The following is a 15,221-nucleotide window of genomic DNA, read 5'->3' as shown; positions in this document are numbered from 1 at the left end:
AAACCGCTATAATGTATTTCTTAAATAGATGTTGCTAAGTATACATACTTTAACATTTGCATTTTCAAGACTTCCGTCTAGATACACAATCATGTAGACAGGTAGACAAAAAAAATCGGTTAGATTATAATGTCCATCTATTAGAAAAATACCACCATTGTACATGCATTATATTGTTAAAGCAGTTTTTCTAACACCGTTTTTAGCATTTTAGAAAATTTTACAGTTTAAATTGTATGAAAAGACCAAACTGCATTTTTAAAAATCGATTTGTATGAATGCAATCGCCATTGTCTTAAAATTCTGGAAAAAGAAACTTTTCTAAGAGTCATCTGAACCTACAGATGATACTTTTGACAAGATTTATTTCTAAAACTCCAATGTCCTTACAGCAAAGGAGAAGCTAAATATGTATATGTACGTGTAAATTAAACCTGTGAACTGTTTTCTTGGATATCCGAAGGAAGAGCAAAATGAGGAAAAAAGCATGTATTACATTTATGAAATAACTAGACTTTGACCAGTGCGTGCACGGGTTGACATTGTATATCGGACATTTACGAAATAGATACATCCACAGGGGCCAAGCCCGTTTTAACATTAATTTTAATGTAACCATTTATTATTAATGCCTCCCATATACCCGTAATGTAACAAAAATTGCAGAATCGCCCCGTAACGATTTTGGAGAAAATTAATGAAGAAGTATTGAAAATAACAGTCAAATTAATATTATAATAAACCATTTTGAGACTGACTGTAAATATTTATCTAAAAATTAATCCATATAATGTAAAAATTCTACACTTTTTCAACAACGTACACGTATTTTCTTTGTTACAGAGACAATACACGGAACGCATTCTATCGTAAAACCGGGTCCGTAGGACATAAATATATTTTTTCATTTTAACGATAAAACAATTTATACATTATATCTTCACTCTACTAAGAGATACACGAAGACAAAAGTAAGTACTAAGTAAATATGTATATTTGTTATTCTATTATTTCTCTCATAAGGAATCATAGAATTATATATGAACAGAATATATAGCAATTAAATTTTCAATGAAAATTTACACGAATTTGTATTATCGTTTCTGAGTTTATTAATGCAAATATGATTTTGTGGAAACATAAACTAAAGATCCCGTTAGCGTGAATGTATTGCGCACCCGCTAGATTGTAAAATCCTAAAAATCCAGATGATTTCCGGAATTTTTTGAGGAGTTTTCACTGATTATTCATTAGGGAAGCTGGATTGAGAAAAAATAAAAACAAATTGGTAATATTCAAGTACCAATGATGTTTAAAATATATAAAACAAAAGGCAATACTCTTCCGATTTATCGGTATTAAAGCTAAAAAATTCGAGTCTATTATTTTAATATAGTAGTATAGATGTCAAAAACAATGGTACATGAGTAGTTAAAAAAGTAACATTTGTGGTGCAGTTGGTCTAATGAAAGTAAAACGTTTGCCTTCTTAAACGTCTTTTTTTAATGGCTATGTTTCCTTTAAGTTATAGACTGCGTGGTTCTTAGCTGATACAGCTATATATCACTTCATCAAGGATGTTTTGTACCATGCACTAACTTAAGTTGCAATTGGTCCAACAGTTCCGAGGATTAAAAGATATGAATAGTTTACTCCGGATTTTGCACAAACAACCACGACGATGTTATGACTTAAAATTCAGCTCTGATCCCAGGAACATGAAAGATCTTAGACTTAAATTAAACTCATTCATTTTTTTAAAAAGAAATTTGAGAAAAAAACTATAAATTTGTCGTAGAATTTTCAAGATTATTAGACACGAAAAACAAGGTTCATTTAATTAAATATAAATCAAAGATATTGAATATAAATCTCAAGTTTGGTAATAGGAAGACCATTAACGGGTTTAAAATTTTTAATCACAAGTTTGAATGCAAACAAGGTTGATAAAAAGCTAGGAAAATCGGACAGCGGAATAATTAATTATAGATGAAAAAGTATATATCATTTATTAAAATATAAAATGAAAAGTTTAATTTCCAGAACACCCATAAAATGAGGGTGTACATTTAATTTGGACATTTATTGTTGATCACTAAATTAAAGTAGAACACATGTATGGCTACAAACCTTCTTATTTTTTGGAAGTAATCTACAGCAACTGTGCATGTTGTCTTTAATTACAACGTTGCAAAGTTTACTCTCTGAATTTCATGGTTAATCATCGCAAATCACTGTAAATGTATTTCCTCTCCAATCTGATAAGAGAATTAGGAAGGTATATATGCGGACTCTGGACCGTACGTATACCTAATACGACGAAGCACAGTTTCACCTAGAAACTGACAAGTTCCGTAACTTCTTCGAATTCTTCTTACACGGACTGTTTAATTTCTTCCCAGAATTCTAGTTTACGCAAGCGCATTTAAAGTTTCATTCGAACTTGAATAAACAGCCCGCGGGCTGACTAATAACCAGATATTATTATTATTATCATAATTTCTTTAAAAGGTATGACAATGGTTACTCTTTGAAGTTAATATTAATGTTTAACCTACATGTTTATATTTTTCACTCTGTACTTTCAAAATAATTTTTCAAAATAATATCTCCTAACTAAACACACCTAGACTGTTATATGATCAATTAATATTCCTAGTTGTAATTACACGTACTAATGCACCAATGTGAAAACATATATTCTTAATATATTGAATAATATAGTTTTTCCAATGTGTACTCCTCATAATGCAAACTCAAAATCACACACACTAAATTGAAAAACCGAAGGATTTGATTAATATCGCGATCCTTTAAAAAAAACAAGGACTTGCTTGGCAATTGTAATCTTTATTTTTTTTTATCTAAAGTTTGGTTACAGAATATTGTAGTCGATATTGTACATGTGTTCTAACTGCGTAATACCGTTTTGCTGTATAGCTTTCTGTTTACAAAATTTCAGCAGGAGCATTGTTTTTGTTTCTTTTTTTTGTTTTTGAATTTTTTTAAATATGCTTGTTATTTTACCTAATGCCTGGTCTTTTAATTTATTTTAATATATTTTATCCGACTTTTTGAAGCAGGGCTTTTTGAAACTTATTTACAGATCATTTTGTTGGTCTATTTACAAATGATGTTTTATGAACATGTTGAACTTTTTAGAATTAACTCATGAAAGTTTTAACTTAAAAATATTCGTACTTGTTTGATGGTATTTGTGTCACACTGACTTGTGGCTTCATGTTTAAAATGAAATAGGAAAAACATATTAGTGTTATTTTTTCTAAGTTATCTCAAATGCAAACTTACAATGATAAACGCCAGATTTATTGATGACATCACTTGACATTGTTCTATTCTGGGCAAAGTTTTATATTGTATACCATTATGATGGTTATATACTTTGAAGAATTTTAGAGCTTTTACTATTTTCAAGAAGAAAAAAAACCCGGTGAACGTCATATAATTGCCACGAACGGGCTGTACATAAATCATAATGAAACAACGAATATCTCACTTATGACTGGCCAATAAAAGGTTATAATGAAATAATTGTGGAGTGAAATGTTTCTAACAGTAAATGTCAGTGATTTGGATTATCACAGTAAAATATAAAGTCAGCATTTGATTTATTAACATTTCGAACTAGCGTGCCGCAAGAAGATAGAGTCTATCGATTTGACTGTTGCTAGCTGTGATTTAGATCATTAACCTCCTTGCTAGCGTGCTTATCGCCAGAAAGAAATAAGAATACTCTGTCTCTGTCAGATCTAGCTTTTCACTCTTAGACTTTCAAGCAATTCGAATTTTTTCAAGTGTATATATTATTTTCTTTGAGCACTTTTTACGAGCGGAAGAAATGTCTGTTTAATTTCTTTCTATAAAAGTAAACATTTTGTGAATGTAAGTATATTAATTAAGTCAGATCTGCGTTGTAATATGATTATGGTGGTCATATGTTGAATTGTATCGGATTATAAGGTAAACCTTTATTCATATGAAATGTTATGTCCAAACACCATACGCACTTAATTCTTAATACATGTAAAAGTAACAAGGCTTGTTCACATGTAGCATGTACAGAACAACAGTTATATCCGTGACCTTTTCGTTGTTAATAAAACAATACATAGAAAAATATAGCAAAAAATCAAACTTTGTACAAAAAATAGTTCCATCTATCAGCTACATTGGGTTTGTCCGGACGGAGGACTTCTGTCATTTCCGTTTCCGTCATTTTCAGGACAAACGGCATCAACTTTGGCAACGCGTGATTTTTTATGAATCAAATACACTCCACCATTTAGTATTCCTCCCATATTAGTAAATACAGCCAGAAGTTCCAGCAGCTCAAATGGAGCATTACCGACCAACTGCCAGACACCATACACGGGTAGGGCCCACCACTGAATGAGGTAAGCTGTAACAAAGAGTAGCATGTTCTGAGCCGCTCTCTGTGATCTCCTTGCTTGTGATCGCTGGTTCTTTAAGGAAACTAGAAAAGCAGCAAAAGCGCTGATTTAACCCATAATTAGTCATCGACTGAATACATGTACTTTTATAGGTATTTATCAAACATGTACATATAGACAAGTAAGTTTGATTTTAGACAATTTTCAGCATTTTGTAAAAATAATTTACGATGGAATAAAGCGAACAAAGAAAAAAAACCATTTTATTCTTCCAATCTTTCAATGAAATATATTAGGTATTCGAAGATAAGACTAATGTTACTTAATCCTAATTCTTTATTAAGACAGTTTTTAAAAACCTGTTCAATTAACTATAAGTACATGTAGTTTACATTCGAAAAGCTCAATGATAGGTTTGAATTGTTGCCTGTTGCCTGTGACTTTAGATTAAAGGATGTAATTTGAAAAATTTTCTTTCCTAAAATTCAAGGTAATAAGATTTTTTATAATCTGCTTTTTGATGTAATCTCAATATGTCAATACTTCTTTAATATCCAATCATAAAGTAAAAAAAAGGAACTTTAATTTAATCAATTTTAGAATACTAATCAAATTCTAATTAATTAGTTATTTTAATCCGACAGAGATGCATTTAAACCCTCTTATTTTATCTGTTCACCATTGTAATGAACAGAACCATCTCATAGAGTATCAGGCGTCATTACTAAACCATTAGGACCGAGTAAATAATTAGATTATAAAACGCAAAGAACTCTCACCTGTCGCTCTCCTGCCGGCTATCCGTATGTGCTTCCACGTGACTGTGTACAGCACACTGTTAATGATCAGCACTAACAGAACCGGAAGTGTAGATATAAACGTCACCACGCTCTCTCCCACAATACCACAACTGTAACAACAAACCATTCCATAATTCTTATAATTCATTTATCAAGACAAAAGTCTTAATATCAAACTGAATAAGAAAGATGTTTGACTAAATAGACTTGCAAAATTAATATTTTGACAGGTTTTCGCGGGAAGGAAATAGGACAAATGGGCAAAACCCCAATTCATAATATCCTGTATACATCATATTATGGTGTCTTCAATTTAAATACTCGGATATCACACCTTGACTGCATTAAAAAATTAAGTTAATTTGAGTTTATTTTTAAGTCTGATAAAATGATTTCATTTTCAAGTACATCACAACGTTAGTTGTACAACAGCAATACTGAATAATATATAGATAATTTAATACAAAGTTCTTCAATATAAGATATAATTAGTAACTAAATAAATGAATGAATATAATTAAATACAACTTACAAAGTGCCTGTAGGGCCGAGTTTCCGAAACATTGCCAACAATATACACAACAGGAATGGTACTCCCAAAACCCCCGACAGCAGTCTCCAGTCCCCGAAGCCATACTGTAAGTTAACATTAAACTTGATGAGGAGAAAGGCATTCATTGCTATACTAAAAACCAGTGAACTCTGGGCCATGGCGAACTCGTACAGGACAAATCCATAGAATTCGCATAGTTGTATTGGATGGACATGGTCACGGATCACCAGCATGTGGATATGGTCTGTGCAGTGGACCAAATGAAGGAGGATGTCACACACGGCCATATACACTATGAACCGATCACACTTACTCCAACCGTTAAAGAAACTGGAATTCTTCTTGTTTTTGAATGAGGTGAAAATGACCAGTCCAGCACAAACGAAACTCATTCCTATAAAAACAAGTGCTGTTGAGTGTATCACAAGGAATCGTTCATCTTGCACCCCGTATATTGGGGTGAGTAGATATCGCTTGTCCATCTTGTTGGTAAAACCGATACTCCCCGACTGGCTCTGTTTAAAGTAATATCATATTTCTAACTCTCATGATCATGCCACTGATTAAAATGTTAATTATTCTTATAATACTTGAAAAAAAACTAGCATTTGTCCATGTCTGATTGTTTAACGTCTTCTGAAACGACTTCAAGTGAGTAAAAGTGAAACTTCCTTTTCTCTTTAAGTAGACACTTCAGGGGAAGACAATGACCTTGTAATCATTCCAATGTATGACCACTCCACTCAATCAAAATATAAGTATATTACTGAATCGTCGCATCATTGAAAAAAATCCTCCCTAATGTTCACAGACTCTGTCAGAAATAATCGTCCTAATTGATGGACATCCAATTAATATAGCCCTCTACGTCACAAGACACTGAAACAGTTCATGCAACTGAAATGGTATATATCCTCCTCATCCCTTCACACTGAGTACGGTCACTCACGTTCATATCTCTTTTGCTAGATATGCTACGTTTTCACCTGTACTGCGTAATTACAACTCCTTTATGGCAATGCTTCTTGATATCGGTAACGTGACCCGCAGCCTTATTATATAGTTTTCGTCTACGTTCATGATATTTATTTACGTCTAATATTTCCCTTAATCACGGAACCTGACGCTACTCTAAATACCATTTTCTTTGGGAGAAAAAAAATATGTTTTTTACAGTGTGAATACAAAGCACATACCATGCGTGTACCTATACCGAATGGTGTTTGTCATGCTTTGTAAATATCTTTTAATATTCCCAAGTTCAAAATTTGTTTTTCGCTTGATAACGTGAACCTGATTGTATTAATATCAATGTATTTATACATTTACGTCATGAAGGTTACAATTATGAAATTTAAACATGAAGAGTAGTAGAAAACCAGCGGTATATATCAACCAAACCAGCTTATTAGTCACGCAGAAAAAATCAAATAAATATATCTTATCCAGAAATACCCCCAATTTCGTCATTACTTGGTATAACATTCAAAATGCTGAGTTTTATGTAATTGTTTGTAGATCTTGGCATTTTATCTTAATGAACAAGTTTACTGTAGTGTGTTGCTAATTCATTCTAAAATATTTTTAAAACCAGTACTTTCAAAAACAATATATCAGTCTACCTATCAGTGAATCAATTAATCAAACAAAGTAATAGATGAGTTGGACATTTTCTAAGTCTTAAAGTTACTTTGTCATGGCTGATTAAAAATACATTAAGCGAAATGACAAGTGTATTCATGTTGGACTTCAGAGCAGTATCCGCGATACCATCTTTTGTGTAATGTCTCTTGACAGCTAATGGCATCAATATATTTCTATGTTAATCATTGTAGGTTTCTAATTAATTGTTGATGTCCTGAATGGAAGGTAACACTATATATCGCCTAAGTTTAAAATGTATAGCCTATATGCTCAACCAAAACTAAAATTAGATATGACTATTCCTGAAAGTAAATTAACCATTAAAGTTAATTGTATACGATGTTTCAGCTATTTTATGACAATGTAGATTAATTTTTTCCATGATCTATGAGGTCCTGGTTAGGTTGATTTTTCGTGTGTTAAAACCAAGCGCACAGTGCCAAGCATGGCAGAGATTAAAAAAAATTATTTGCTTGTCACTTTTCAAAAACTGAAAATTATTCTCTGGCAGGTTAACTATTTAAACAACTGTTAGTGCTCAGACTAATTAACACAAAGTTAAATATTCAGTGGTCGGTTTACTATTACAATTACCATTAGTGTTCAAAAATAAGTTTAACAACCATCGAAATAATAATTTATTTCACAATATGCTAAGGCCAACGAGTTTATCATCACGTTTGCAAAGATTTTAATACTGATAATTGTAACATGTATACGTAACATGCAATATAACGTAAATATAGATCAAAAGGCTTTGTTGTATGTTGGATTTTGATAATTTACATAATTCAATCTTCATCTTTTGTATAAACATGGGTTTAAAACTAGTTTAACTGGGTTTAAAAAATAGTTGACCATTTAAAAGTAATTTGCTATCACAGACCATTGTCACATAAAGCAAGCAAACCTATACTTTGGTCAGTGCATCTATTCAGAAACTAGTTAACCGTATCTAGAATTCCACACATATGTAATATGGCCTTTATCTTCATTGCTTGTGTCTTGAATAGTCTGTATTCTATGGTTTTTCTAACATGTCAATAATTGATACAGACAAGCAAAGGTAATCCATTTAATATTCTAACCATTCAGGGTATATCATGAATCCCAGGAGGAAAGTTATTACCCTACGGTTATAACACAGTGGTCGGTTATTATGACAATGCTTAAGTGGCCATTTAGCACAAGTACAGTTTCCTAATGCTCTTTATATGTCCCACGATGGACAATTGTCTAGAGAGCATACCAATCACTTTAATTTCAGTGCGCCTCATTTGACACGCAAAATAATAATCACATTCAAAAATAAACATCTCAAGGGAAATTGATACATAACCTTTTAAGGGAGAAATTGTTTCCTATCTGACAGGATTGGTTATAGAATTTTATTTCATATAGTACAATTATAGCATTTCTTGAAGAAAACAAACCGGACAAGTAGTTTTCACATTGAAGACTTCTTTTGTTTCCTTATCCAATTTTATAATTCTTTAAGATTATTATTTCATTTATATTTACCTAAGCTTTTGTATATAATTACCTGTAAATGCTCTATAGCATTATAAGGAAATAATTTTTTTGCATAGTTATTTTCTATAAGCTGATACCCCACCTGACATGAGAATACATTAATAACAAAAGCGTTTTTGGTCAGACTCTATCATATCTTTGATTTTCCGGAAACTTACCCAACGATGGGCAATTTTACTACCGTATAAGTTGTAGCTTCACTGTGGGACTGGCAGAATTGTCCAACATTTATAAAAAAAAAATTATCTACAGCAAAAACTGGGCAACAATTTAAGCATGCGGTTAAAATATGAGTGAGTGATTAATTTTGAAGTCCTCAATTAGATTTGAGACCGAATGATTTAACATTCCAACACTCTGTTGAACAAGATCAGGCTCCACATCTTCCCAAACCCTATCTGTTTTGCCAAACCTGGTACCGTACCGGTGATGTTGTTAGACTGAAGATATAATGATCGTTTTTATAATTGATAAATATATAACAATAAAATGCCTTCTTTGGTGATTCATTCGAGGTATGAAGGTAGCGACATTGCAGAAAAAATACGTAACTCGCGTTAGCGGGTTATATAATTTTTTTTGGCAATGATCGCTACCTTCATGATCCGCATGAATCATTAAAGAAAGCATTTTATTGTTTATATTAACATCTTTTTAAAACTAATTAATAAATTGATTATGAAGAGTTAGTAAAATTCACTAAATTACAGTTGATGTACATAAGTACGTTAGCTAAAAGAAACAGTCAAATCGTCTCCTGTGAGACTTGGAGTCTGACATCATCACGATAATTTCGTGCAGTCCGTGACTTTTCTTAGGTTGCTGAAGGTTTCGACCAATCGATAAACAGGGCGTGCCGATATCAGTCCTGTCAGTTTCTTGTCTGTTTCAGATTTCTACCAATCGATAAATGGGGCGCGAGATTTTAGTCTGGCTGCTTCTAGAGAGTTATGAATTAGCTATAAGTTTCCGTAAGGAACAGAGGAAATAATACTTGGTGGCAAAAGAACGGGCAGTGAACGTAAGGTCCGATTAAAAGTATTCATGCAAGTGTGTAAATAACACTGTACAATGTAGTTTGCAATTGGATGTTAAGTGGAATATTCATTGTGGAGCCCATGCAAAGTTGATTAGTTTTAGACCCCTAACTTGAACTCGAATTTTTGTTGCAGATACTATATTCGAACATCACTCATGAATAAGACCATTGTGTTGTTCCTTGACATAATGAACCTTATAAGACACTATATAATCGGCAGCTGTCGGACAAAAAACAAAAAAACTCATACCAATGAGTCTGGACTCCTGAAGATAATTTCCGAACACGTTTTTTTCTTGCCATTGCTTTGGCCGCTACCAGTCTATTGGTTTATAAATTAAATAGCCTACCATTCAGCAAATTTAATATATTCAACTGCTCTATATTACAGTTACATCGAGGGGGGGGGGGACTTTCATCTCGAAATGCAGAGCCGTGTCGATCACACAAAAACTTAAACTTTAAAAAATGCTTGAAGGACTGCATCGTCCAATGCCTTCTAAATACCTTAAAGCACCAATTACTGTAGTCATGTTAGGTAAACTTGTTAATGCATCGACCTGTGTTTGCTTAAATTAATATTAAGCTGTAGTGTTTGAAAGAGCGTTATAAGGTTTGAGAGATTTGATAATCATGACGGAATCCGGCGGAAACTGAGTAGGCTGAAAGGAATATGAATGGATTTTATTCGAATGTTGGTTGCATCTAATACAAAGTAGCACCAAAGACCTGAGGAAATGCTTGGCGCGCTGAGTTGTACTTGTTTGAGAATTGTTGATGTAGACTAGGTCATATTATCTGGTGGACTAGGTCATATTATCTGTATTTGTACTTTTCCATGAAAAGCACGATTGCACCATATCCAGATTGCAGCAGATTGAGCGACAGAATGTACGTGTACTGTCACTACGGACTCTTGTGGACCCTGAAATTAGCCAGTAAATTAATACCTTATGGCCATTAAAATCCAATCCCTACCACAGGAAGGACAACGGTCGGTAAAGAGATTGAGTGCATATTTATTGGGTTAGACCGAATCAGGGAATGGAAAGATACCGTTGCAGCTTTCAAGAAATGGGAGCCATATCCGAGTATCTTCCTTAATTGCGTAAATTTTGTACGAAATTAAGAATTTCTGTCATTTGTTGCATTGTAAAACCAACGACAGAAATCTACGCTCCCTGGAAGTGCTTAAGCAAAGACATTGAGTGATTCACAAAGTCATTGCATTTCTTTCAGATAAACCTTTTTTGAGCAATGACGCTAAGATAATTAAGAAGTGGGGCAATGTGTTTTGTTTAAATTAACAGGTGCATGTTCATGCCAAAAACTGCTGACGCAAAATTTAAAGTAGTTTGATAAGTTTGAACGGAGTAACAAGTTACTACTACCGGGAATAAAATCATCTAAGCAATGGATAAGGTTCTGACTATACTGTTGCACTTTGAAGCCAACACCAAATAGAGGATTAGTGAACATTTTCAAAAGTTTAGCGCCATATAAAACATCAGTAACATACACTTATCGAAATAGGGATGACCTTCATGCAATATTAAGCTTGTATGGCTTTAGCTACGTCAATATTGTCTTTGGAACAACTTTTTCTAAATACATTGTTGGACATGGAGATCCAAATTATCTGATCAGGGCATTTTCACAATGTCATAGTTTTGTGTTTACGGAACTCCACACAGTTCAGTAATCACAAAATCTTGACATCGTGAAGATGGTGAAGATGTAAACAGGGGTGTTGGGTTTATTGTAGGTAATGAATAGGAATTAATAAAGTAGTTGCTTGTAACACAGTACCTGATGTACTGGGTAGGTTTATGTCGTTACCCTAGGCACCTGGGCCGGAAGGGGGGGGGGGGCTTCCTTACTTCTGACAGAGCCTTGTTGCATTGCGGGACGTGTGGACACGTACGTTGAAGTCAACTTCCTCTTAGTCCTTAACATTTTCAGCGATGTAAAAATACCTTGGGATTAAAATAAGTAATAATTGTAGGTAGGAGGATGTTTGGGTGGGAGATGAAATACATTGTATATTGTTTATGCCAAATAAAATCGAGGGGCCTCAGAATGGATTTACATAAACGCTACATGCATACCGGTATTAAACTACGACTTCGAACATTAAAAACAAACTTATATTATGATTATGACAATTCATAGTTGCTTTAATTGGAATAATGGCATGGTTCCCTGGAAAGTGCGTGTACTTTTTACGCACTGAAAAACCTACTAATTTGAGGTGAACACAAACCGTTAATTCGTCCTAAAAATATTTTACGAAACTTGTTATCTAATTCAGGGAAAAGGAGATTATATGAATTCAGATAATTTAAGCTCGTTGAAGAATAACCGTTTTCTTTGCTGCTGAATTGGGAAAGGAAACTGACTGCTGCGCATGATGAAGATAAACCTGCGTTGATAACAATTGACCAAAAATCAGGACACATACCTGTAAGTTATCTCTCTTGGATCAATAAATGATCTATTTTATCTTGATAACAGGACGTAACTTAAACTGAGCTAAGTCGGATTTTTATCATATCTCATTCTCTTACCATTACAAGGAATGTATTTTATTTAAACTACCCGAAGCTACTTTTGTAAATTCTTTATTGAAATAGATACACACATTTATTCAAGGAAACGGTTTTTCTCCCACATATTTCAAGATGCAAACATATTTGAGTTGATGTAATAAACTGTTTGATAAAGTGTTTCAATTCTTACGCAATCGTGATGGTTATTGTAAATCTCTTGACAGCATGAATCTATATATAGGCAGATGACATGCACAATGGAAATAACTTACACGATCAAATATATAAGTGGATTAAAACTTATGAAATATTGATATCGTCGAAAAATAATATTATGAAAGTTTTCAAAATTTAATGAGGAAGTACTTTTAAATGAAAAAGAGCTATCTATCAATTAAAAAAAATATACACAACATTTTGAGGCCAACGCAGATAAAAGGAATCTTTACCTTTTTTATTTTTTTTTTGCCTTTGTAAATTTGTAATTTAAATCCTTTGAATTTTCCCTTCAATTTCCCTTCCCTTCAATTCAAAACATGACTTGTAACACATGAACATTTTGATCATGCGGTTTATTTAAATGGACATTAAGTAACATAAGTTTGGGCAGCCGTTCCGTTTTAAAGAATAATGACCTTCAATTTTATAATATAAACTCGTTAATCATTATTTCAATAATAGATTATGAATAAGGTCTTACACTTTTAGCACATCTGAATTTAATGTGAGCATTTAAATCAAAACTCAAGTCCCGTCTTTTGTCCATCTATCCTCTCCTCTTTGGTTATATTTTGAAGACCGTAAAAGCTCGTGACCCAAATATAACGAAACTTGGTACATAATATTTTTAGATGAAAGTTCAAGGGACAAAGTGTTATCCTTTTATCCTTTTTAAACCTAAATGATACACAGAATATGCAGGTAACTTAAACAAATAGCTTTGATTCTGACTTAACTAAGGTTATTTACGCTCAAAAGAAAGAATACAGGCATATATGCATAGATGACAGGTCGGTATTACCGAGATGTAATACTAAAACTATAAAAGACGCTCTGTGTCAGAATTAGGGCTTTTTCGTCTACTTCATGATAAGGCTCCTTCACATTCATGTACATTTGAGATTGTGAGGCAATTTATTTAAGTCGGAGGTTACCGTCTTACCCCATCCACCACACTCTCATATTCATCTAGCCCAGTACAGTTTTCCCTTTTTCCAAAACTTTAAAGTTCTTATCTGGTCGTAGTTACAAGTCCCTACAAACCATTGACTCAGCCGCAAGTCATCGCATCAGAGACCTGTTCAGCAGAGCGATCGGTCGCAAAATTTCCTCATACCTGCAACACAAATTTTTGCGAGCGCTCTGCCGAACAGACCTCATATATCTATCTATATCAGCGTACCGTGTTGCATTTCAGAAATGGATTCAGAGATTGAAATCATGTATTTCATTCCGCGGAGAATACTTTGAACGGATGTCATTTTTGTTTCACTTTTTGAATCAATTTCTTTTGAGATTTTTGTACAATACACGTTACGTATTGAAAACCCTTGTACATATGGCTTTAACAAGGTCTTTCTAAAAACGTATTTGAACGAAATAGCAAATGCTAGAAAATCCTTGATATTTATATCTATAAACATTTATACATATGAGTTGTATATACACAGGATGAATCTCAGCAATGAAGGCACCTGAACGTGAACGGAGAGGTGACTTTATGACAGAGTTTTGCCATTCGGTCAGCTTAAGGTTCTTCTCCACTTTTCAGCTGACTGGCTGGCAGAGATTCATTTAGTGAAACAGATAAAACAAATCTTAAAAAGATCCCAATGAAATAATTTAATATTGTTTAAATCTTTATCTAATGTCTTTGCAAATGATGTTCATTATAACGTGGCAATCGTTCATTTTTGTGATGTTTCTGTCAAATGTAAATGCCACAAAAGGTAAACAAAGATATATCAGTTGTACAAATGACACCAGTCTTAAATTTAGTAGTACATTTGAGTGTTGAAAATAAATTTCCAAGTTTAGACCTAAATTGAATCTGACAAATGCCAGGAACTGTTTATTTATGTTCAAAACAAATTAGCAGAGAGAAAAATCAGCTTGTAAAAGAGCATATACATGTATATGCAACCAATGTAAACAAATATATGACAAAAGCCTTGTTTTTAAACATGTAACAAAGGATTGTGGGTTCAGTTCTTGGATAAAAGTTCAGGACTGACACTCAAATGGTTGTTGATCATTAGAATTGGTTTCTAAAGCATTGTAAACAAGAAAAATAGGAATGAAAAATTGATCAAATGGTGATAACCTTTATGTAGCATTTGAGAATCGTGATAGCCTTTACGTGGGGTTTTTAAAAACTTTTTTAAAATTTACTTTAATATAAGACAAACTGTTGTCAAATTACAGAAGAGGATAAAAGTATTCTGTTTATGTATAAATTAAAAAGCTAGTCGTAAGATAAATTCTTTATTTTGTAGTAAATGTGTAATCTTTTTTGAAAATTAAATGATCAGCATAGGTCAATATTAAATCATCTATAAAACAAAAATCAATATATGATAGTCTCGTATATCTTTTGAACTGCAGTCATAAGCCCGATTTAAGAATATGCAGTAAGAGGTAATGTTTAATGAAAAATGGTTTCCAACAAATATATCAAAAGTTTTAACTCTA

The 15,221-nt window shown here is 32.9% G+C and overlaps 1 protein-coding gene across 2 annotated transcripts; it reads right to left on the bottom strand.

The window, feature by feature from the left end:
• Positions 1-3,974: 3,974 nt before the first annotated feature.
• On the bottom strand, positions 3,975-6,807 carry LOC105341670 (uncharacterized). Of its 2 annotated transcripts, none has more exons than XM_011448304.4 (3): positions 5,745-6,807; positions 5,192-5,322; positions 3,975-4,420 (listed from the first exon to the last, which is right to left on the bottom strand). In XM_011448304.4, the coding sequence occupies exons 1-3, from the start codon at positions 6,245-6,247 to the stop codon at positions 4,182-4,184; spliced, it is 873 nt and encodes a 290-aa protein (XP_011446606.1). In that variant the 5' UTR covers positions 6,248-6,807; the 3' UTR covers positions 3,975-4,181. The 2 variants fall into 2 exon arrangements, with proteins under 2 accessions (XP_011446606.1, XP_011446605.1); XM_011448303.4 differs by having other exon boundaries at positions 3,975-4,495; positions 5,745-6,796.
• Positions 6,808-15,221: the final 8,414 nt, after the last annotated feature.

The sequence above is a fragment of the Magallana gigas genome, chromosome 6 (genome assembly GCF_963853765.1).
Source record: "Magallana gigas chromosome 6, xbMagGiga1.1, whole genome shotgun sequence".
Taxonomy (NCBI): Eukaryota; Metazoa; Mollusca; class Bivalvia; order Ostreida; family Ostreidae; genus Magallana; species Magallana gigas.
Note: the sequence above shows the minus strand (reverse complement) of the source record. Positions and strands in the feature narration are given on the sequence as shown.

Bases quoted from the DNA above. Each gene is read 5' to 3' on its own strand.
- LOC105341670 (XM_011448303.4), bottom strand. From the start codon at position 6,247: ATGGACAAGCGATATCTACTCACCCCAATATACGGGGTGCAAGATGAA. The intron at 5,323-5,744 runs GTAAGTTGTATT...TTGTTGTTACAG, and splicing joins CTCGGCCCTACAGGCACTTT to TTGTGGTATTGTGGGAGAGA. The intron at 4,496-5,191 runs GTGAGAGTTCTT...CTGCTTTTCTAG, and splicing joins AGCCGGCAGGAGAGCGACAG to TTTCCTTAAAGAACCAGCGA.